At 34.0% G+C, this 26,838-nt stretch overlaps 1 protein-coding gene across 1 annotated transcript in view; it reads right to left on the bottom strand.

Moving 5' to 3' along the window:
• Nucleotides 1–7,112: 7,112 nt before the first annotated feature.
• LOC111052767 (F-box/LRR-repeat protein 20) overlaps nt 7,113–26,838 on the bottom strand; it is a 32,526-nt gene continuing 12,800 nt past the window's right edge. The window contains exons 7-9 of the mRNA XM_022339534.2: nt 23,125–23,316; nt 15,071–15,172; nt 7,113–9,045 (exon numbers count right to left, since the gene is read on the bottom strand). Coding sequence (XP_022195226.1) covers nt 8,725–9,045; nt 15,071–15,172; nt 23,125–23,316 — 615 coding nt within the window. The 3' untranslated portion in view covers nt 7,113–8,724. The remainder of the gene's footprint in view (nt 9,046–15,070; nt 15,173–23,124; nt 23,317–26,838) is intronic.

Here is a 26,838-nt window from a genome sequence, read left to right as displayed (position 1 = left end):
TCACTAACAAAAATGAAAATCAAATGGAAATCAAAGAGAGATTGAAAGCTGGAAATAGGGCATACTTCAGCCTACAGAAAATCCTTAGATCAAGGCTGTTAAGCTGGAGCAGTAAAATTGAAATTTATAGGACAGTTCTGCGACCAGTGGTGATGTATGCTTGTGGAACATGGGTGTTGACAAGTTGTGATAAGATGCTGCTGAATCGATGGGAGAGAAAAATCCAAAGAAAAATTTATGGGCCAGTGTTAGAGGCTGATAGGTGGCGACTCAGAAAAAATTATGAGCTCTATAATCTGTATGGGCAACCGAGCATTTTTACTGAATTAGAAGAGCACGTATTCGTTGGTTGGGCCATGTGGAACGTATGCCGGAAACCCATACAGCACGTATGTCTCTGTATCAGCAACCAGGGGGACAAAGAAAGCGAGGCCGACCACGCAAGAGATGGTTGGACGACGTGGAGGCAGACCTTCAATCCTTGGGCGTGAGAAGGTGGAGGCAGCGAGCACAGGACAGAGATGCATGGAAAAGGCTTGTGGAGGAGGCCAAGGCTCTTCAAGGGCCATAGAGTCAATGAGTAGTAGTATTTTTATACAAGAGTTATGTTCTATCAGAATCACCTTTTAGATGAACTTAAATTCAGGATTTCCTAGTGGGGAGGCGCTTCTATATATAAGGACACCTCAAGGTTAAAAACTTCAAACACTCATAAATATTGACACAATGATCGGATCTTGATAACTTGCGTGTGGGTAAAAAAATAGTAAAATCTCATGTAGATTTGGGTGAAGAATCCAAATAGACAAATTTGAAAATTTTGTTGGAGATTGATAAGAAATTTAAAGTGCAGTTTTTTCTTGAAAAGAGAGGAACATATTTTTATAGTACAAACCAGTACCTAGACCTACTGTATACCACATTTTCTTCTAATTTCAGTGCAATAAACACCTTTACCTAGCAAAGTCTAATGTAACCTAACCGCACAATATAAGCTTACCTGATGGAGGACTGAGCATGCCTTACCTGACCTCGCCAAAACTAGCACAAACTAACCACAAGACTGACCTAACCCACCCTGACTAAACTGCTGACGACAAACTAACGTGAAGGTTAAATTTACTTTCACTACCTTCCAATTATACACAAAATTTGAGAAACATAAAGGTGTAGACGTGCTAAATAAATCACACTCTACTTTCCTTGCCATGAAAATATTTTTCTCTACTCCAATAAGTTAATATTCATAGAATATTTTTACAAATCCATTTTTCACTCGTCATTATCCACCATTTTTATTGAATTTCTCCGGGTCGAACCCTCGTGGCGTAAGATCATCAAAGACAATCCGTCATCAATCATGAACAGAGATTTCGTGTTCATACACAGACAATACCCAAAAACCATTTTTGGACTCAGAACTATTTGAAACTTATAGAAATCTTGAAATTGGTCTATCCATGGAAAGTAATACTCTCCCTACCTATGATAGTAGGTAGGGCAAGAAAACTAAAATTTAGTGACAATCACTTGAGGTGGTGTGGAGGCATTGTTATATAGTAGCTAAATGATATCAAACAATTTTGGGACATCTGGGAAACTGGTTCTTCACAAGTATAATGAGAACCTATAATTAACTCTCACCCATGGGTTCTCGCACCCATAATAATCACAATACTGGTAGCAAAGTCATCACAATGTCTTTTATAATTTACTAATTCATGACTGAAACATGTAAGAAAATAAAGAATTATTCTTACTTTTTCATGCTATCATCAAGGTGTTCTTCGAACAGCACTTCCAACATATGAATATTCTCCGGAATGATTTGTTTGATTTTTTTTCAATATTTTTTCCTATCAGATTTTAGGAAATAATTTGTTTCATTTGAACACACAAAAGGTCAAAATCAAATACAAAACAGAATAAAGATTTAAAAATATGCGTACAATATTTTTAATAAAAATAGAATAAGTACAAGCGAGTACTTCATGACAAGGCATGATTACATTATTTCAAAACTAGAGGAATATTCAACTATTAAAACAGAAATTTAAAAATCTTTTAATCTAAAAATCTAGCATCTTAAATTTTAAAAGTCTATCACAAATAAATACTCAGTGATGTTACATTGTTTCAATGTCTCTTGCGATAAATCAAAAACTGAGAGATGTGTTTTATTTTGAATTAGTTGAATTATTTAATTGAACGTCTCTTAGGGCGAGACCATATTAGGCGTTTTTAAAGTCAGTAGGGCAGGGAGCTTTCCGATCGGCGCCTGAAAAAACACCCGAAAAACGCCTAATATTCTCTCGCCCTTAGTTTTACCCACCAACTAACTGACAAACCAATTCACCGATTCCTGTTTTCTAATTTTTTCCAACTCATTCAATAATACTTATCCTAACATTGATTGCAATAGCCCGAAGAGCAGTGAAGATATTTTCAAGCAGATGGAAACGTCACAAATTGAAGGTAGTCATAGTAACCCTTATTAACCTTTAGAACCCTATTAACCCTTAGAACCTTAATTAAAAAAGGTTGGTCACTCTTAAGCTAAAAGGCCAGGATTGTGTCAACGTTACAAGCATTATGCAAGGGATGATATTTATCATACAAGTACCGTGAACAACTCCCAGGGTAAATCACATACAATAAATTTTACCAACTAACAATAAACATGTAAATGGTTAGTGAAATTATTCGTATTTTTATTTTCGAAACAGGATTTTTTCATTTCTATTCAAATTTTTCTGAAGAAAAATTCTAAGGAAATCTGTCATTTCGATTAGGCAATTTCTTCTCATTTTATCTATTTATCATTTACAATCAACTTAAGGACAAGAAACAGACTACAGTCCAAAACTTTCTTCATCCCAATTTCATAAAATGAATTTTATCATTACTTTCATATTGTGAAACAACTGAAACATGTTTTCTCACAACTCTTAATTTTTTTTCAATTTTATATTACATTGTTTGTATTTTATCTTTGGTTCTTAGTTATAATTATGCTGATGGAAGTTTAAATACAAAATTAACTGTAAGTTATATGCTAATGATTGATTTAATTTAATTCAATTATGTAAATTATGTTATTATTTTTTAATTTATTTATCGTGAATTTTCATATTATTGGTATTTGAATGAGTTTAGGTTTGTTCTTTTATATATTTTTTTAGTGCAAGATTAACATTCATCTTGATTTATGTGCTTGTTTCAATAGGAGGAATTAAGTTGTTAATTATTATTTATAATTTATTTTGAATACTAAGCAGTCGGGAATGATCTCTAGACCACATAGATGCATTTTAAAACAAGAGACAAATCCTATCTTCTCCAAATCAAAGACTAAGAAATTTTATTACAATATTAGTTAAAACAAGGACTGTTTCTTTTTGTATAATGTTTTAATTTTAGAAGGTTTTTGAAAAGAAATACACGTTCCATTTACTTAATTTTCACTGAAAAGGAAGACTCTTTTCATTTTTTGTTTTGAATGAAAAAGACTAAGAAATTGTCAAAAACCACAGATTTATTGATACTTAGAAAGACCTGTTTCGGTTATTACACCATTGTCAATCTCTGATAAACTATAAACTGTTTGACAATTGATTGACAATGGTGTAATAACCGAAACCGGTCTTTCTAAGTATCAATAAATCTGTGGTTTTTGACAATTTCTTAGTCTTTTTCATTCAATATGAATAATTACCACAATATCAACTTCTCAACTACACAAAAATTTTCTGTTTTCTACAATTTTATCAAGTTCATTCAATCTTGCATTATTTTTGCAATTTTCTTTTGTATCAGTGTTTCATATTTTCATTTTTTGCAGTATTCCTCCTTCTGACGAAAGAAAATGAAGTCATTGTTAGTATTTTATTCAACACTAGCAGGTAGCCCGTGCCCCCCCCCCCCAAGGGTCTAATTAAAAACTTGAAATCTTGAAGAATTGAAAATAGGCCTATAACCATCCTCGGTTAATTAAGAATCTATATGCAAACTTTCAAGTTAATCAGTCCAGTAGTTCAGACGTGATGATATGTCCTTCACCCTTCATCTGGGTGTCGGCCTACAAGGGAGATTGACTATTCTATTTTTCTAGGTAGTAAGCAACCATACTAGGTCCGTTACCAATAAAACTGGACTCTCACACATCAGTATCATTGAAAGTGACGGGGTCCCGTTTTTTCCATGAGTCCTAACTGGACTGTTCCCACTCAGCACTGCAGATCGAGTATGAATAGTCCCATTACAACTCATGGGAATTATAATATTATGTCTGTACGGAGCACGTTCACTGATATGTGGGAATCCAGCATTAAGGGTGTGCAAAGGCTAAAAATAAACTTTCTTCTCGTGATATTTTTCAAAATTTTTCGATTTGTATATCATCAAGCTATCAAAATGAAAAAGTTTTCTCAGGAAAACATTTTTTCCGATCATTACTTTTTAAGATATGAGCGCCTGAAGTTAAAATTTTTGGGACAGAACGTTTCAAATTCGGTAAGAGATAAATCCATGAGAATGAGAGGATAGATTCTTCATGGTATTGTTGATCTAGTAAAACAAACACTTTCTGAAAATATCAATTTTTAAGATAGTTATTCAATTTACTAAAAATAACTTTTTGTTGAGTTATTTTTGGTAAATTGAATAACTTTTTCAAAAAATGATATTTTCATAAAATGATTGTTTAACAAGATCAACAATACCATGAAGAATCCATCCTCTAAATCTCATGGATTTATATCTTACAGAATTTGAAATGTTCTGTCCCAAAAATTGACACTTCAGGCGCTCATATCTCAAAAAGTAATGATTGAAAAAAAATGTTTTCCAGAGAAAACTTTTTCATTTTGTTAGCTTAATGATATACAAAACGAAAAACTTTGAAAAATTTCACGAGTAGAAAGTTTATTTTTAGCCTTTGCACACCCTTAATAGTATGCTCTGAGTAGACGGATTGATGCTAGGATGACAGATTTATTATCATTACAGAAAGTCTGGTTACACACATCGATTTTTGGACATAAGATTCTTTGCCATCCTTATATTAGATTAAACATAACTTGATAAACATATGATGTGTATCTGAACACATAATATGTTTACAAAGTTCCATTCAATCTGATAGAATTTAAAAGTCAGAAAATAAGTACGTCCAAAAATCGATGTGAGTGTAACTGCATGAAGGCTGTCCGGTACCTACACCTTTTTTATTATTTAAATTGGATAATCTTTTTCAATATAATTGTTAAGATAATTATAAGAGTGAGAAAAAGTGGCAACTGAAATTTTCAAGTGGTCTAATAAGCGAGTTATGGGTTGTTGAAGTGCTGAACTCCGTTTTCTTTCCAGATCATAAACGGTTTAGAATTTTCCATTGGAGTTTTTTTTTAATACATATCATTGGCTCTGTTCTAATATGAGTTTTTAGCGATTTATGCCAAAATAAACAAGTTATCGAATTTACAAAAAAATAATGTTACTTTTTTATTTATGAACGATATGGGGAATAAAATGTTGAATGAAAAAGACTAAGAAATTGTCAAAAAACCATAGATTTATTGATACTTAGAAAGACCGGTTTCGGTTATTACACCATTGTCAATCTCTGATAAACTCAATCGAAACCGGTCTTTCTAAGTATCAATAAATCTGTGGTTTTTTGACAATTTCTTAGTCTTTTTCATTCAATATGAATAATTACCACAATATCAACTTCTCAACTACACAAAAAGGGAATAAAATGTTTTAGTTTGGGAAGATACATTTTTTGAATTTTTAAGAGAAGTTCTGTTAATATTGTCGAAGCCGTTCATGATCTGGAAAGAAAACAGAGTTAGCACTTCAACGACCCATAACTCGCTTATTAGACCATTTAAAAATTTCAGTTGCCACTGTTCTCACTCTTATAATGATCTTAACAATTATATTGAAAAATATTATCCAATTTAAATACGGTATAAGTGTACCGGACAGCTTTAAGGGTGGCCACTAACGTCAGGACAAGTGTGTTGAACATGTGTGTGCACACATGCTTGTCATACATGTTGTGTCATCAGCGAAAGGCTTTCAACAACATTTTTTGAGGGTGGGCTTTTGTATCTTAGATTTTTTGTTTATTTTTTTCTCTGCTTTATATGCTTTGTAATTTTCCAGTGATTTATTAATTGTTAATTTTATGTTAGAAGCTGCTGTCTAACAACTGTTTTTCGTTCGAATACATGTCCGTTCACACTTGTGCAGTACCTACTCTAGTACATGGGTTTCCCATAGTTGAGTAGGTTAATTTCCAATAGAATTAAATTCCATACTTTTTTATATACCTATTGTATTGTATTTTAGATATTTTGTACTTTTCATGTTTTAATTGCTTGTTTGTATTTTTTTTAAAGGAAATAAATTTATTTATTATTATTATTATAACTTTTCCTGTCGTTAGTGGCCACCCTAATAGGTTACAGTAATAAAAAATGTGTCATACATGGATCACTCCGTCCACACATAGCAAACGATTTGCTGATAACGCAGTATGATTGCTTACCTTATGGACACGTGGAGCATTCGCTCTGGAAAAGACTAGGGGCGAGACCATATTAAGCGTTTTTTCAGGCGTTTTTAGAGACGGCAGGTCAGGAAGCTCTCCGATTGGCTGATTGGGTTGGCGCCTGAAAACCGCTTAAAAACGCCTAATATGGTCTCACCCTTACTTATAATAATTCATTTATTGATACACAATTATCAATTGAAGTAATTGGGGGAAGACCAAAAGCCTCTGCCTAAAACTGTTTCTCCCCGAATTTTGATCCATATATTGGTGTAATTTATTTTTCCTACAGATACCTTGAAAAGTGACCATTTCTGCAGTGACTGCAGGCCGCAAAGAATCACTTTTCCGCACTAGTGTGCAAAGTAATACTTTGCGTACTCCAGATTTGTAGCATGACAACGCAATGAAAATTATTCATATAATTTTGACAAGATAAATATTTAAAACTAATTAATAAATTATTAAAATTAAAAATTTTAAAAATTTGAAATTTTATAAATAAAAATTATAAAATTTGAAAATTCAAAAATTTTCAAATTTAAAGATTTGAAAATTTAGAAGAAAACAATTTTTTATTGAATTATCAATTTTAAAATTAAATTTGTTATTAATTACAAAATCATACACACAAACATTGGATGGATTTCAGGACATTCTACCCATAATTACTCACTTTTCATATTCAATGGTAACTGTAGGAAAAATTTAATGTGAAATAAGTGCGCAAAGTTCCTTTGCTGCACTCAAGAAACCATTCCGCACTCGCCTACAGCTTGTGCATAAACGTTTCTTTTAGTGCAGCAAACTGTCACTTTGCGCCCTAGTTGCACAAATAACTATTTTTCCCTAAAAATAAATTTCTACGCTAAAAAACCAATAGTCAATCAAGATCCTTGATCAACAGGAACGGATGTTTACATTTTTAGGAGATTTATAAAATGTATTATTACTGTTAAGGTTGACCTTCAAAAATGTGTCGGTTTGAATGAGTTGGACGACAGTTGCGGTGTTGTCAGTGTCAACGGGAGCCCAGTTTATAGTCAAGTCCACGTTATAATGGCAGTGGAGAAAGATAGGAGAACAACATTGCCAATTCTATGCCTTCTATGAAGGATAGGTGATGCCGGTATATCTGATTAACTGCTTATTAATGTTCAAAATCATAAATTATAATTTGTTTGTCAAGAAAAAATAGATTTTAATTGAGATTGAATATTTTGTTGCTGACATATTTTTACATTATTTGATTGTATGGTAAGAGATGTGGTGGTATTTCTCCATAATTGAAAGAATAAGACGTTGATATTGTCAATACTACTTTTATTTATTTGAAAATTAATTCATAATACAGAACCAGGTTTTCATGGTAACACCTACCACATCTTCAGCTGAACTAATATGTTTGTTGTCAATTTTAGTTTATGTGTTGGGGTTGTAAAAGGGAAGGAGAATGAAAATTGTTAGTGGGAATAGATGGATTAATGATAGTGTTAACCCCAACACATAGAATTTTCCTTTCTACAAATATTAGCATAGTTTAATTCCATCATTATTCCCACAAACAATTTTTATTCTCCTTCCCTTTTACAATTCCAACTAAAATTGAATTATCTGTTCCTTCAATAACAACAAACATATAAGTTTAGGTGAAGATGTGGTAGGTATTACCATGAAACCTGGTTCTGTATTATGAATTAATTTTCAAATAAATAAAAGTGGTATTGACAATAGTAAATAAAGTAAATTCGTATGGCTTTTGTTGGTGGGGAGTCCCTTGCGGGAAGGTCCCACCGCCTGAATATATAATTTAAGCCGTCAATGGGCCTTACGACTGTTATACTTCAGCCGGGACCGACAGTTTAACGTGCCCATCCGATAACACGGGAGTGATCTGGTTAAAAAACTTTTGGTATTGAGAGGGTTTGAACCCGGGATCTCTATGCTGCTACGCATGCACTCTATCCACTAGACCACGGATCACTCCGGTATTGACAATATCAACGTTTTATTCTTTCAATTATTTTTACATTGATGAAAAACGATCTGGTAACGGAGCTAGAATAGGATAGCGCTATATGTTTTGTGGAATGATAGACAAGGATAGCAAGGATGTTAATCAGGTGCTGCCATTATAACGTGGACCTCACTATAGTGATTAATATTCAGAGCAGCACACAACAGCGACAATATCGTTGTCTGGAGCCCCCTGTCGAGGGGGGTGGAGTGACAGGCGCGAAGTAAGCATGCACTTTGATGTTGGGCAGGTGATTTCTCAGTCGACGAATGCCAGCTCTCGTGATCAGCTGACAGTCATACAGCTCTATGCGCTGCAGATTGTGGCACGATATTAGGTGTTCTAGGGAGGCATCTGTGATTAAAGGACAATTATCCAGCTCGAGAACTGTTAAATGTTCAGCGGCACACGGCGATGTTCCGAGCTGACGAATTCCGTCGTCGGTGATCAGCTCACAATGTGACAGCGACTGCGCATAAAAACATGCAATTAAAATTATTTATCCACTCAAAACATTCACAAAAATACTTGATTTCAAGTTAGCAAAAATCGTTATTATCTTAGTAATTTAGAATAGAATATTTTGTTCAATACAGTACAGTCATATGGATCACAACTATACAATTGAACATTGTCAAGTACAAAAAAAAATCTCTTCAATATTTGACATAATACATAAAAATATAGATATTGCCTATATGATATCATACATAATTGTCACATAAAAATTCATTTACACTATAAATTCAAATTCAAATTCATTTATGCCAAAAAGGAAACAAACAATAATTTACTCATACACATACATACACGAGCAAAAATGAAAATAAAATGTTCATAATACAATATTACACATACATGCATATACATGAGAGCAGAAAAAACCAATTATAAAATTTCTTTATAAAAACTTTTTTCAACAAGGAACATATACATATAGTTTTTGAAAGTCATGCTTTTAAAATCTATATTATTAGACAACATGTTTAGAAATTTTGGCCCTATGTAGCTAGTTTTTTTTCTCAAAACACAGAAAGCAGGCCGTAGCCGTGTCTATGAGACTGAACGATAAAGTTGTTCCTGTTTCTGGTAAAGTGTGAATGTACCTGTGCATTGGTCGTTAAACTGGCCATATTCCTAATCACATATAATACATTTTAAAGATACAAGATACAGTGAGCCTTTTAAAATAATCTAGACAAGGATGATTGAACCCCAATCCTACTAAACACCTAATAGCACGCTTTTGCACAATCAATATCTTATTTACGTCTGCAGAGACGTGATACCCAGAGATCAATTCCATACGCAATATGTGAATAAATGAGTGCGAAATATAACGTTTTTCCTGTCTCAGGGGGCACACACTTGACTATGTTTCGCAGAACAAATAAACTACTACTGATTCTGTTGGCCAGTCTGTCAGTATGGGCATTCCATGAGAGATCCTTATCCACAATCAGCCCCAACAGACTCGCCTCTATCACATTCTCCACAATAGAGTCACCAATGCTAATTACTGGTTCAAATACATAATGTTTGAAACCAAATTCAGCTCAGCTGAGCTTTAGTGTTTACGAGTTTGTGTTTCTTGAATAGTTCCAAATGTCTTAAATAACTCAATATTATTCGTTAAAAGTGGTAATTGTGTGGAATATTTCCAATTAATTTATCAATTTAAGCCATCTAAATTCAAAATTTATAGTTTTAATGTTTATTTTGGACCAAAATTTTATAAAAATTGTACACGTGAAATTCTAACCTTATCTTGGACTTTGTCATCTATAAATTTGGAAGAAAAATAGCACAAGGACTACCTTATTATTTTATCTTTCAATGTTATTACATTAGTGTTATTTGCATTGTAAATAAATAAATAAAAGTAAAAAAATTGAAGGCACTTGCTTTTTTTAGGGTTCACTGACAATAATGACTCATTAAGTTGTTGACTGTAATTAACTAGCTGATTTGACGTTGTCTATAACTGTTATTATGTTGTATGACAATAAAATTCTATTATTATTATTATCGTTCATTTGAATCAAACGCTCTAGAAAACTTGAATTCAAGAAAACTTGATTAATGTAAACGCCGCTTGACGTATTGCACCTTAATCTGGGTTTGCACACAACAGAGACAGTGAACAAATAATTCCCACCAGCTGTAATTGGACTATTCCCCACTCAGCACGGCCGAGTGATTATGAATAATACCATTAGAACTTATGGGAAATATATTTTCACTCTCTCTGTTGTATGCGAATCCAGCTTTATGGATATTGTTATGGAATTCACACATGTTCGTGAGTGGTATGAAGGAGGAACAGAGATGAAAAACAAATAGAGGAAGACAGAGCGATGAAAGCCAGAACAATGGGGAAGCAGGTCCCTATTGCCTATGAGACTGAGTCACCATTACAACTCTAGAGGCTTCTAGAAAGTAGCTTCTAAAAGTACTGGCTACTTCTGGTTTGTGTATTGTGTGGATAATTTATTTATTTATTTGCCAAAAACAAAATACAAAAAAGCTTTACAAAAAATAAATATGCTACTAGTAGTATGCTACTGCACTTAAACCAAGATACATATATTTATTTAATTAGATATAATAACAAAATGATATCCTTTACATTACAAACAATAGTTTTAAAATGAAGATTCAATTTATGATCACATGCATAAGTACAGTAGGTGAGGCAAAAACACCGGCAAAAGGAAGATTCCTTGTGCGCCAGTGTGAGTCGTAAATCAGCTTAATCAGGGATGTAATATATAAACTTGAATCTAGCGTATGAAGTGTTCGAATATATAATTTATAATATGAAGTTGATTATTGTATAAAAGTCAACGATTGGAAATAATTCAAGTTTAGCCATGCCTCTATGGCTCTTTTTCTGTGTTTATTATTTCGGAAATTATTAAGTGGAAATTCACTTTCTACTATATTATTTATGAATTTACTGCTAATGTAGTAAAGTTGCCTTCTAAGAAGAGCTGAGTTGGTGTTATGTATTTCTTATTTTCTTATTGTATTAGGTCTAAGATTATAATTTATGTCATCGGCTAATAGAGAAGAATAGAGAAGCCTTCATCCTTCTGGATTGTTCTGGAATAAAAACTTTAGGGTAAATAAAGAGGGATCGCTCGCCTAGAGCAGTCAGTGATGAACAAGAAGTGTGTGATAACAAAGAAGTTCAGTGGTAGAGGAACAGAGTATCAGCCGTACCCAAAGCCTGGCAGTTCCTAGTGATAATATTGTGATAATATAGTGATAATTGTACAGTGACAGTACCGTAATAGTTATCTAGTGTAGTGTAGTGATAGTAATTATTATTGACAAGAATCATTTATTGTCGTCCCGCTCAAGAGCATTGACAAAGTCACAGAACAAATGAAAGTACAAAATACAATGTATCAATAAAATTAATGCATTCACACACTGTAGGCTACATAAAACATTCAGTCACTTATCAGTAAGTTCAGATAATGAAAAGTATATACGTTTATATTGTGACATGGATAGAATTTGATTTCTTATTTTATTGATTGATTTTTTATGTGTTTTAGATTTAAGATTTTTCAGGAGAAAAGACTCTGATATTAGAATAATACTTTCCGTAGTTGGACTTTAGTGGGAAAATATAGTTTAGTGAGTAAGTAGTATTATTGCAGCGACAACAAGATTCTGCTAACTTATGTCTAAACGACTCTGGGAACCAGCAAATTCAGGGATATTTGCTAGTTCTCACGGATGAGGCGGCTCCACGAGGCAAGGACAAGGCGGATTTTTGGTAGACTGTAGATATTTTCACAGAGGAATACTGCAGACCTGGCAAGTACCCGCTTGCCGAATCTCGTGAGAACCGACTCTTCCAATAGCAGCAGTTAGGCCTTCTGGCACACTGACGTGGAGAGGGGGAAGTTTTCCGGACGGAAAGCTTCCAGTCGTTAAACAACCGTGGTATCGAGCGGATCAAAATCCAAACCGTATTGCAAAAAGTTAAGTTATTTTTCCGGCATTATGATATACGTGAGTGTCCTGTGGTTTGGGATTACGGTGGGAGTGATAGCTGTGGGTAAGTGCCTAAATTTCTAGCTCCTTATAAAACATTTTCACCCGGCCGAGACCCTAATTAGTAAAATTCTTGTTGTAGTAAAATTTCTAGTTAGCAGAATCTTATTGGCAGGTAGTTTTTGTAGGAATAATATTTTGATAAAATGTACTGCATATTTCGTAATTAAATTGCAAGTAATTGACATAATAAATGAGAAATTCTTTAGGAAATACAATGTTGTTCTCTATCCAGTTCCCATGACTCCCTTGAAGTAGTAATAAGATATCTTCAACCCCCATCAAGGGCGGTTACAATATTATAAGAAAAGGGAACAACTTCAAAATGTTACATCAGTAGTACTCCCAGCTAAACACTCTCCTACCGAGTAAAATGCTTTCTTTTTCAACCATTTAATGATGGCCACCTTGAATACTTTTCCATCAGCCTCTCTAGAACTCAACGGTAATTTATTGAAAAGTTTTATTCCAGTGTTGAGATGGGAGTTTTGCGTCTTTGTTAGCCTAGCAGACTTTAAGTCTATCCTGTTTCAGTTTCGGGTGTCATGACTAGTATTTGCACCCCTGACATTTAGTGATGGAAGGTTTTCCTTCATATACATTAAACTTTGTAAGATGAAGATGCTAGGCAGAGTATGTACACCATGCTCTATAAATACTGGCTTACATGAGTCTGTTACACTCTTACTGAAAACAGTTCTTAAGGCTCTTTTTTGACAGAGGAAAACCTCCCCAGCTCCACTAGAGTTTCCGCAAAGAAGACCACATAAGCCTTTAATACCAAGCCAGAGCTAGTACAATTTTTGAGTCTCCTCAGCAGAAAAATTACTCTACTTAAACGTGTGCATAGAGCATCAGTATGAGATCTCCAGGTAAGACCAAGATACAAGATACAGGACGGTGATACGGATACGTGAGCACGTGATACGGAACGGTGGTAAAGATACATGAAACGCAAACTGTAATACAGAGTCCTGGTATAAGATACAGGCAGTGATAGTGTTGCATACTGTGTTATAAGTGATTAATCTTTATATCGACCATCTGATCACTTATTAGTTGAATGATTAAATTAATATTTCCTGTAGTAAAGTTAATTATTTGTTATGAAGTGAGTAGATTGTTTTATTTATCCAGTTTAGAGTACAATAGAGTGCTTGATTTTTGATGTGCTTAAAATTTTAAAATGCTAAATTTTTAATTTCAAATAATGCACTTTAATACAATAAAGTGTAAATAACTTCAAGTGTTGTCACCTCTATCTATAGCTTAGGAACTCACAAGAACTACTTTTGTAGAGTGAAAATCCGTAACAATATTCCGCAAAAAGAGCTAGGAACGCTGTAATACTAGTTATTTGGAAATAGTATATTTCGCACCTAGGGCCGAAAATGAGACTTTTCTGGCTCGAATTCGGTTTTCAAGAAAAGATAGAGAGCCGGAAAAACATTTTTGCCCATGGTGAGAACGTTATTTTTCGCCACACAGAAAAATAAACAATATATATATATGAAAATAATTTATTGTCTATTATAAGCACTTCCGAAAGCAAAAGTGGAAGGTCATAGCTCTAGCAAATCTGAGGTAATCTGAATCACGGTAGTTAGAAGAACTTCTTCAATATACCGTGATCTGAATATCAGGAAATTGTCCAAGTATTTTTATTTTTTATTCTGATTTGTCTAAATAACCTAAAAGATTATGTTCAATTATGTAAGAGGTTGAGTTTAAACTTTTTATTCTTCCAAATGACAATAAGATGATATTATTATAAATGTTTTAATTATTGAATGATAAACACAAATAAATAATGAAAAGTTTTTGATCAGCTGTTTTAGCACACTTGAAATTTGGCCAATCTGAATGTCAATGGAAGTTTAGGTTAGAAGTTCTATCCTACTCTGAGAATCGAATTATTTGAATAGTTTATAATAATATATATCTTATCTGTATTTTATTCATCCAAATAGAATGATAGTATATTATTGCAGAATACTTTATTGAATTCTAGAAGCATAAAATGATTCCGTTTATCCACTATGTTCCGTGATAAACGCAGTACTAGGAGGTTTGAGGTTAGATTCTATTATACTCTGAAAATTGAATTTGAATAGTTTATAATATCTCATTTGTATTTCATTCATCCAAATAAAATGATAGTATCTTATTGCAAAATACTTTATTTAATTCTAGAAGCATAAACTTATTCCGTTTCATAAACTATTTTGTAAACACGTTCACATCAAATCAGAATCAGCTGACTTCAAGGTTATTTTACAGCCCTAGGGCCGTAAAAATTTTACCGGCCTGGCCAGAAAACAATCACTTTCGGCCTCCATATGACGCACGTAAACCAGCTCATTACATCCAAGTGGGGCGAAAAATAAATTACTTAAAATAAGTATTAAAAATAAATTACTTACCAATTTTTCAAGGCGAGGACAACCCATAGCTAAGTGTATTAAAGTAGTATCAGTAATAAGTACACATTCTTCCAAGTCCATTTTCTCTAGTACTCTACAGCTCTGAAAAAAATGTTGAATAGATAATTATTTATTTCATCTACATGAGGTGCAATAAGATGATCAGACTTATTTTCATGCCATTTGAACTGAGGACAAAATAAGAGAATCATTGTATCAGTCATTCAATAGAAGGAAAATCAAGGAGAAAGATTCAGAGGATGATGGAGGAAGGTTCAGATAATCAGCATGATAAGGATCATAAGAAGAAAGAATTATGAAATTTCGATTGTGAAACTTGGACTTGTAAAATTCATCAATAGTAAAGTAAAAAAACTGACATCTACGAGGGTGAATCAAATGAAACCCTTGTGCTGTAAAGTTCCGAGAAGTTGTAGTATTGACAGGAATGCTCGTTGAAGCTCACACAATGACTACCAGGTGCATCAGTGACCTTGCTACACACAACTAGTAGAAGTGACTTCAGTTACAATATGGCCGCCCCATTATCAATATGCACCGCGTTAGAACAGCTATCAGTTATTCGTTTCTTGAGCAGTGAAGGTGTCAAACCAATGGAATGGAAATTCATTGCAGGATGACAGTACAGTATGGTGATTCATGTTTTTCCAGAAACAAACATTACTATCAACCAGAAACAAAAATAGCATGTAAGGAATGGCACCATAGCTCATCACCAAAAAAAAAAAAATCCGAACTCAGCAATCAGCAGGAAAACTCTTGCTGACTCTATTCTGCAACGTGAACGGAGTAATTTTGGAGCATTACATCGACATGGGAATGACAGTAAACAGTACTTCTCATTCAAATCTCTTAGAAAATCAACTTTGGCCAGAAATCAGGAGTAAACGGTGAAGACTTCTCACTTCAGGTGTGTTGTTACAGCTTGACAAAGCCCGATCACATATGACCTGTCTCTCAGTTCAAACTATCAAGGATATCAAATTTGAATGCCTCATTCACCCACCTTATTCTCCAGACCTCGCCCCTAGTGACTTTCATGTGTTTGGAAAGCTTAAAGATGCAAAGGGAGGCAAGCATTTCCAAATTGATGGAGAAAAGAAAACCGCGGTGCACAAGTGGCTACAGGCACAACCAAAATAATTCTTTGAACGTGGTATTCATGCGCTTCCAAAGAGGTGGAACACTTGCATAACACGCCAAAGAGACTATGTCGAAAAATGATAAATGTAAGTTTCACCTAGTTGTCAAAATAAATAATGTATAACACTTTTAAGGTTTTCATTTGATTCACCCTCGTATTTTGTTTCTAAATGGTTTCATGTATATGCATCATTCGCCCATAAGTACCAACAGCGTGTAAACTGTGTCTAGCCTGAAACATGGTTTAAACTCGAATTTAAACCATGAATTAGTATATCATTAGCTCATTACATCTGGAACCCCTAAAGCTAAACGCCGTTTAAACAGGGCTAGAGTAAACCCCCAAATTCGATTGTTCAATCCAGGAATATACGTGAACGGAGATCAGTGAGCAAGTTTTATGACATGTTGCTGTAATGCATCATTTCAAACGACTTTAAAGAATAGTCTACATATTAGTGAAGTGCTTCATACTTTTCGTTTATTAAAATTTAGTGTATAATCAAAATTATTATACAGATTCAATTTTATTTGAATCACACAACATAAATTTTTCATGTGCTTGAATAGTTATTTGTGCAACTAGTGCGCAAAGTAACAGTTTGCTGCACTAAAAGAAACAAACGTTTATGCACAAGCTGTAGGCGAGTGCGGAATGGTTTCTTGAGTGCAGCAGAGGAACTTTGCGCACGTATCTCATATTAAATTTTTCCTACAGTTACCATTGAATATGAAAAGTGAGTAATTATGGGTAAAATTGCCTAAAATGCATCAAATGTTTTTCTGTGTAATTTTATTATTAATAAAAACCTTAATTTATTTAAAATTGAATAATGTAGTAGTAAATGAATGAAGGAGGATGTCACTGATGTGGTGGCTGTCCTCGAACTCGGTGTCCTTAATATTATTATAACATGGACCTCACTATACCACAGTCACTGTTACCAACTTAATTTTGTTTTCGTGCACTAATCCTCCATATAACCCACCAACTATTTTGCGTTGCCATGTTGCAAATCTGGAGTGCAGGAAAAATTTTTCCCGCACTAGAGCGGAAAAGTGATTCTTTGCGTTCTGTAATCAGTGCAGCAATGGCCACTTTTCAAGGTAACTGTAGGAAAAAATAATTTTCTATTGTGAACATTCTTTCCTCCCATACGCCTTTGAGCTTAATAAATACTCATAAAGTCAAAATTATTAATAATTTTTACATTTTATTTCTGTATTCTGAAAAGATTCATGGGGAATCAGGTCAGCCAACTGAAAATTGTCATTCAAAATAGCCGTTCAATCTGATTGTGATCAGCATACCGATTGAAGGTTTAAACGGCGTTCAAGTTGAACAGCGTCTACTCCAGACGTGGCTCAATCTTTTTTGGTGCATATGGGCCTAAAATAAAACAATATTTGGTTTGGCACACTCACACTACTTTCTTTGTCCTTATGATATTTTCTCTTATTTTTTTAATTTATTGAACTTTCACTTTAGCGACTGAACGCCAAGAGTTCATCTCTCATCATCATCCGGTGCACGAACAAGTCTAGGACATACATGGACATCACCACCACCACCTTCGGCAAACCACAGACGAAACTTAGTTGTTAAGATTTGACAGCAAAACAAAATAATGAGGAATAAAAAATAATAAAATTAACGAATACTGTGCAGTTGCATCTTGTGAATTTCATCGTATCGACCACTGAAATCTACATCCAGGATACAAAATGATTTTTCAAATTATATTAAGATATATTATAAAACAAAGTTGAAAATCTGGTACTTTAAATTTTATGTAAATACGAGAAGCCCTTATCAAGAAATTATATAAAATTGAAAAAAGAAGGTAGGCTAGTTGTTGAATGGCATTTAAGCACGCAAGATTTCATGCGGAATAAAACGTTTTGAAATATTGTCACAAGGTTATAATCACTCATTAAATTCGCGAACAGCGAAAGTTGCTACCCTCCCCACGGGGGTGCAGAGGGTGAAGCCCCCTGCCGAGTGCGAAGCGCGAGTCTCAAAAGAAACATTTGGAATTCAAAATAATAAATTAATTTCAAAAATGAACTGTATATAATAATTGCGATGAAAATTATAATAAAGTGAACAAATTGAAAAACAAAACATAAACTAATAACGCAATAAAATAGATCATAATAGTAGGCACGACTCACACTTACGCGACTCAAGCCACAACAATGAGGAGATAAGTCGTAAGGTCCGAGAGACTGGAGTATCCTCGACTGGAGTCGTACGACTTGAGTCTAGGTAGTGTGAGTAGTGTCAAACATATACAAGGGTCATTTTTTCCAACCTCCGATCACATGAGACACAGACAAGCGGAAGGGGGCGACTTCCACAGAGCTGAACATCTTATCATCTCTATCATTGGTAGAGAGTTAGTGGGAAGGATATTTTGAATATTCTTTCCAAAGAATGGACATTGATATGTTCAAAGCTCCGCCAATTCATGTACATGCATAACAATATTATCTTCAGTTATTACAAATTGCTTTTTTCATATCATATACAGTTCAATAATTATTTTCTTAGTCTATATTATGTAAATTCATCTATAATTTTGCTGTATTTTAAGCTATTTTATTTAAGTGTATAGGCCAGTATATATTGTAATCTACATAAATAAAGTACTCAATCAATCAATCAATCAAACGCCCTGTGATCGGTGCGGCCAGATCGTCAACTGTTGTCGAATTACAGACACTCAAACATGGCTGCCACACTTGATTCTCCCACCTAGTGCTAGTTACGGAGCTTCATTCGTTTTTCCAGGCAAACGGCAATAGTTTAGCATACAGAGTGTGTACAATTGAATTGCAACCCCTCATAAGGAGGTGACTTAGGGGTTGTAACTCGAATATTTCAAATGTAAACATCCATTGTGTGGTACATCATTTTAAAGGTCTTTTGAAAACAAGAAAGATGGAATCAATTAAAATGTTCTATGATACTTGTATCCAAAGTGGCGGCTGATTGAAGTTTTAGTTTTTAAGGAAATGAGGGGTTGTAACTTAAATATTTTAAATGTGTAGTACATCATTTTTAAGGTCTTTCTAAAACAAGAAAGATGACATCAATAACAATGTTCTATGATACTTTTATCCAAAATGGCGGCAAATTGAAGTTTTAATTTTTAAAGAAATAATTGATAAAGTTCGATCAGTTTTAATTTTTAAAGAAATAATTGATAAAGTTCAATCAGTTTTAATTTTTAAAGAAATAATTGATAAAGTTCAATCAGTTTTAATTTTTAAAGAAATAATTGATGAAGTTCAATCAGTTTAAATTTTTAAAGAAATAATTGATAAAGTTCAATCAGCCGCCATTTTGGATAAAAGTATCATAGAACATTTTTATTGATGTCATCTTTCTTGTTTTAGAAAGGCCTTAAAAATGATGTACTACACATTTAAAATATTTGAGTTACAACCCCTCATTTCTTTAAAAATTAAAACTTCAATCCGCCGCCATTTTGGATACAAGTATCATAGAACATTTTTATTGATGTCATCTTTCTCGTAATGAGAAGGCCTTCAAAATGATGTACCACACAATAGGTGTTTACATTTGAAATATTCTAGTTACAACCCCTAAGTCACCCCCATATGAGGGGTTGAAATTCAGTTGTACGTCAAAAGGTAGAGTATTTGACCAATAACTTATCCTGAAAGTTACAGTATTATATCTACAACAGTCTTCAACTTACTGAAGTGTTCCCATATATATATGACTCACTCTGTATGTCTAACAAAGAATGATCAAATTTAAAAATGGAAACGTTATGAATGATGAATGACCAGTCATGGTGAATCACTGTTCACTTATACATACCTTTTTACTTTCCTTGCCCTACTACCATAGGTAAGGAAAGTATTGCTTTCCAAAAAAAATTAAGGTACCCCAATTTCAAGTTTTCTATACGTTTCAAGGTCTTCTGAGTCCAAAAACATGATTTTTGGGTGTTGGTGTGTGTGTGTGTGTATGTCTGTGAACACGATAACTCCATTCCTAATTAACCGATTGACTTGTAATTTTAAACTTAAGGTCCTTATACCATGAGCACCCGACAATAAGAAATTCAATAAAATTCAATTCAAGATGGCGGAAAAAATGGCGGATAATTACTAAAAAACCATGTTTATCACGTTTTTCTCAAAAACGGCTCTAACGATTTTCTTCAAATTTATACCATGGATAGCTATTCATAAGCCCTATCAACTGGCATGAGCCTCATTTCTGGGAAAATTTCAGGAACACCGTAATATTCTTGAGAAAAATGGCGGATAATGACTAAAAAACCATGTTTTTCACGGTTTTCTCGAAAACGGCTCTAACGATTTTCTTCAAATTCATGCCATGGATAGCTATTCATGAGCCCTATCAATTGGCATGAGTCTCATTCCTGTGAAAATTGCAGGAGCTCCGTAAAATTCTTCAGAAAAATGACAGTTACTAAAAAACAATGTTTATCACGATTTTCTTAAAAACGGCTCTAACGATTTTTTTCAAATTCATATCCTGTATAGTTATTTGTCAGCTCTATCAACTGGCATGAGTCTTTTTCCTGGGAAAATAATGGGAGGTCCACTCCATCCTTGAGAAAAGGACTTTGTATCCTCCTCGTGCATGAGGTAGGTAGAGCAGTTTATAAAAAGAACACAGTCATAGTCAAGATATTGCATCTGTAGAACAGCTGTTTTGACGACTTTTAAAAAATCATCGAATTCCACTATTTACACAAAGGAAAAAGTACTCTGAGAACAATTATAATATACACATATACAGTAGTCTGATCGTAGTTGCAAATATGTTGCCGCCAATCGTCATTATGTTATTCCCCAAAATTATTCTCGTTTGAGAATGAGGCTTGCAGTTCAATGAGCAAGGAAAGTTGTGTGAGTGTACCACACCAGATTTTTTCAAAGAGGTTGTATGTGAATGGTCTCGGAAAATTGTTGACATTAGTTGAAATGACTTCCGGAATCATTGTGATGCAAGACAACTCGGCCTCAGTGCTGGTGCAACCAAACGGCTTCTCCAGCAAATCAAATGGAATATCTATCACCCACCATACAAACCTGACTTGGCCACTAGTAACTTATACCTTTTCCCCAAACTCAAGACTCATGACTTTGAGGGCAGAGCTTCCAAACTAACGAGATGCTCCAGAAATTCTAAGCCACTCATTTGGATGTAGCATTTTATGAAGATAGTTTTGGTAGGCAGGTTTACTTGTACGATAAATACCTCAACCTTCACGGCAATTACGTTGAAGAATAATCTGAGTGTAAGTCATTTTTGGTGAAAAAAAAACATTTTCCTCCACCTACTGTCTAAAGTACTTACTTACTCCCTGAAACATAATACTAAAGTGTCACTTTTTCGCTCTCGGTAGTAAAAACAGAAAAACTCCCTAGGGAGTAAAAGTGACTCCATTTAAATAACATGGGGAGCATCTCTATTTTGAAACTTACATTGTAATAGGTTAGAAGGTCTAAGCTCAGATGAGAAAGCATGATAGAGGTGTCTGTCATTGAGTCAACTGAATTCAATACCACATCCAGAAATTTGATTAACTCATGAAATATATGTTTGTATGATAATTATTATACTCTTAATATTAGTAGACGATAAAAATTTATACAATTTTTAAAATGTTTTATTCTATTCAAAATACCAGCCAACAAATATTTTTGATCTGCAATTCAAATCTGAACCGCGTGATCTGGAGTCAGCCATTTTTGGTAGCTGCTCAGCTGATATAATTGTTACAACTTTTGCCGATAGATAGCGCAATCGGCAGTGCCAATCAGACGACCGGTTTTTAGGTTTTAGATTTAGGTTATGTTGTTAGGAATCATTGTCACCAATACGTAAGTTATTAGAATGATTTTATTTGCAGTTTCTATAAAAAAATGTAGATGGAGGAAAAATGTTGTGTACATCACGAGCGAAAAATACTTTTTCCTCCACCTACTGTCTGAAGTACTTACTTCACTCCCTGAAACATAATACTAAAGTGTCACTTTTTCGCTCTAGGTAGTAAAAAACAGAAAACTCCCTAGGGAGTAAAAGTGACTCCATTTAAATAACATGGGAAGCATCTCTATTTTAAAAACTTACATGGTAATAGGTTAGAAGGTCTAAGCTGCTCAGATGAGAAAGCGTAATAGAGGTGTCTGTCATTGAGTCAACTGAATTCAATACCACAACCAGAAATTTGATCAACTCATGAAATATATGTTTGTATGATATTATATTCTTAATATTAGTGGACGATAAAAATTTATACAATTTTTAAAATATTTTATTCTATTCAAAATACCAGCCAACAAATATTTTTGATCTGCATTCTGCAATTCAAATCTGAACCGCGTGATTGGAGTCAGCAATTTTTGGTAGCTCAGCTGATATAATTGTTACACTTGGCCGATAGATAGCGCAATCAGCAGTGCATATCAGACGACCGGTTTTTAGGTTTTAGATTTTAGGTTATGTTGTTAGGAAACATTGTCACCAATACGTAAGTTATTAGAATGATTTAATTTGCAGTTTCTATAAAAAAATGTAGATGGAGGAAAAATGTTGTGTACATCACGAGCGAAAAATACTTTTTCTCCCTCAGGAAAATTGTTGCCCTCGGCTTCGCCTCGGGCTTCAAACTTTTTCCCACAGGGAGAAAAAGTGATACTTTTCACTCTAGATATACAAATAACTATTTATATACATTCGTCTTTTATTCATGGCCAATCAGAGGTTTAAAAAAATGACCCTCGTAAATAGTTGGGTAGAATTACTAAAACAACATATACGTTCGGTTGGGTGCAAACTAGAATAAAATATTATAACAAAATGTTAGAATACTTACACGCGCAAGTGCTTGAAAACCTGTGTCTGTAAATTGTGAGCAACCCGCGACTTCCAACGTACTAAGCATGTGGCATTGCTGAGCAAGAACTATGAGCGAAGTGTCTGTCAGGTGAGAACAACCTGACAAGCACAGGTAGTGTAATCGCATACAATTCTCAGCTAATTTTGTTACCGCTTCGTCTTCTATACTCTGCAAAATAAGTAATTATTAAGTCTTAATAATAATATAATAATCTTTTTTATTTGTTCAATACAGTACAGTCATTATGAATCACAACTATACAATTGAATATTGTCATGTACAAAAAAATCTCTTCAATATTTAACATTAAAAAAAATATAGTATCGAAATGAGTTAGTGAGGTGATATTAGTGTAGCAACCATAGCAACCGTTATTTATTCAATTTATTGATTCCTCATATTCAACCATTCATGTTCAGTTTTAGTTGATTAAGGCTGTGCAAAGACTAAAAATAAACTTTTTACTTGTGATATTTTTCAAAGTTTTTCGATTTTTATATCATCAAGCTATCAAAATGAAAAAGTTTTCCAGGAAAACATTTTTCCGATCATTACTTTTTGAGATATGAGTGCCTAAAGATTGAATCTTTGGGACAGAACATTTCAAATTCGATAAGAGATAAATCCATGAGATTTGGAGGATGGATTCTTCATGGTATTGTTGATCTAGTAGAACAAACATTTTCTGAAAATATAAATTTTTAAGATAGTTATTCAATTTACTAAAAGTAACCAAAAATAACTTTTAGTTAAGTTATTTTTGGTAAATTGAATAACCTTTTCAAAAATTGATATTTTCAGAAAATGTTTGTTTTACTAGATCAACAATACCATGAAGAATCCATCTTCTAAATCTCATGGATTTATCTCTTACCGAATTTTAAATGTTCTGTCCCAAAAATTCAAACTTTAGGCGCTCATATCTCAAAAAGTAATGGTCGGAAAAAAATGATTTCCTGAGAAAACTTTTTCATTTTGATAGCTTGATGATATTGAATGAAAAAGACTAAGAAATTGTCAAAAAACCACTGATTTATTGATAATTAGAAAGACCGGTTTCGGTTATTACACCATTGTCAATCTCTGATAAACTAAAACTAAATACAAGAGCAGCAGTTTCTTAGTCTTTTTCATTCAATATGAATAATTACCACAATATCAACTTCTCAACTACACAAAAAGCTTGATGATATACTAATCGAAAAAAATTGAAAAATATCACAAGTAGAAAGTTTATTTTTAGCCTTTGCACAGCCTTCAAGTCTACATTTCTGAAAAGGTCTCTAATTATAATAGAATACCATCAATTATACTCCTTTTTTAGGGCTACTGAGATTATTGAAAGACAATAACAGTTATCAATTAGCCCAAGTTTTGAATGGACTTACATCTACTAATTATAATATACTCTGGAAAATGAATATGGAATTGAGTTGATGAATCGAATATTGAAAGATAAAGTTGATTAAGATAACACACACTTTTGAAAAAAAAACAGTTTTATTTTGTCACATCCACATTTATTAGACATTAATACAGGATTGCAGTTTCTTGTTGAAACCAACACATCTTCAGCTGCAGTGATGCTCAGATGCACAATGCACATGTTCACTTGACCATCTACAAAATGGGGGGGCGCGACAGTCGAGACCGACGACAGTCGAGGCCTGCGACAGTAGAGGACTGTTTTAAAGTCGACTGTCGGGAGTGTACGAAAATTGAAGAGTCCTCTACTGTCGCCTAACGCAGGCGACATTTGAGGCCTCTTTTTCAGGTGTCCTCTCCCGTCGTAGGTCTCGACTGTCGTGGCTGTACAAAAATTGGAGAGGCCTCAACTGTCGCCTAACGCAGGCGACATTTGAGGCCTCTTTTTCAGGAGTACTCTCCCGTCGCTGGCCTCGAATGTCGCTGGTCTCGACTGTCGGGCCTGTATAAAAATTAGAGACTCGCTTGCAGCAGACGACAGTTGAGGACACATCCTACTGCGATTCCAGACAAAATACATTTTGTAATTTATTTATTTATTTATTTATTTACAACAATATGGGAGCACACGGGAAAACCCAAAAATTGCTCCCCAATCAAAAAAATTACAATAAGCACTTTACAAAAAAACATAAAAATAGAGAGAAAGACATAAGGAAAAAACTATTTCATATTTGTGAAGAGAAAAAAAATGTGATGAGAATCTAAATATACTGAAAACTTAATATACTAAATACTAGATACTATACTATTATTATACTGTACTAGAAACCATTTACAATATGAGAAAATAATGAGAGGAGAATCAAGAAAATACAAATAACATTCCAATAATGAGATAAATGATAACAGAGCTAAGAATGAAAGGAAGTCATCTACTAAATATGGTACTCTATGTAAGTTGATGAGGTCTAGCGTGGGGAAAAATAGGTGTCACATTGGGTGGAGCCGCTTACATGCCTTCTTGAACTGACTGGGATTCATATGAAAAAGGTCTAGGTGAAAACTATGGTAATTATAAAGATTCATCATGCGGTTGATTGGAGAATTGAAGTGACTGTGAGTAATGATTATAACTTCTGATTTGTTGAAAACCAAATAATGGAAACTTCCTTCATAAAAAAAGCATATGAACTTTGAAGGTAGATAGGGCTTATCCTTAAAGGATTTTCAGAACGATCATCTTTGTGAGGAATTACAGCTTAATCAGTCAAGTATTTCAAGTGTGATGAGCTCACATACAAACAGACAGAAAGACAGACACCATCTCGTCTTATAGATGGATAGAAGATAGATAAATATTTAGATTTGTCAATGAAGGAGGCATAATGCAGTAGTAATGGATTCCCATTACTTAAAAATATGTTTAGGGACCATCATCCAAGTACTGGAATGTATATGACTTGACCACCTTTGTTGACGAAACTCAATTGGAGGATGGAAAGATGCTGGTATCTTTATTTTACATGCTGAACATTCAAAGTTACACGAATTTAAAGTTATAAAGAATTTAAAAGTTACAAAATTAATAAGCTTCAGAGAATAGAAAAAGGTTATATACAGTAGTATGATGCTTAGAGTAATGAACAAATTTACCTTTTTATATAATCTAGGATGTTGATTTGAAAAATCAACAACTTTACATAAACATTCTTCCTTAAAAATATTTTTTACTGTGTTTTTGAGGGGGCGCGACAGTCGAGACCGACGACATTCGAGGCCTACGACCGTAGAGGACTGTTTTACAGTCATCTACGGTCGTAGGCCTCGACTGTCGGGAGTGTACGAAAATTAGAGTGGCCTCAACTGTCGCCTAACGCAGACGACATTTGAGGCGACTTTTTCAGGAGTCCTCTACCGTCGCAGGTCTCGACTGTCGGGGCTGTACAAAAATTAGAGTGGCCTCAACTGTCGCCTAACGCAGGCGACATTTGAGGCCACTTTTTCAGGAGTCCTCTACCGTCGCTGGCCTCGAATGTCGCCGGTCTCTACCGTCGCTGGTCTCGACTGTCGCAGGACTCTTCTGTCGTTTGCCTCGTTTGACATCGACCCAGCTGCATTGATGCTCAGATGCACAATGCACATGTTCACTTGACCATCTACAAAATGGCTACCAATGTGGATGTGACAAAATAAAACTGTGTTTTTTTCAATAATGGAAAAATTCCACAATATCAATTCTCATTCAACACTAACTTTTCTTTT

This window comes from Nilaparvata lugens, chromosome X, assembly GCF_014356525.2.
Source record: "Nilaparvata lugens isolate BPH chromosome X, ASM1435652v1, whole genome shotgun sequence".
In the NCBI taxonomy this organism is placed as follows: domain Eukaryota; kingdom Metazoa; phylum Arthropoda; class Insecta; order Hemiptera; family Delphacidae; genus Nilaparvata; species Nilaparvata lugens.
Note: the sequence above shows the minus strand (reverse complement) of the source record. Positions and strands in the feature narration are given on the sequence as shown.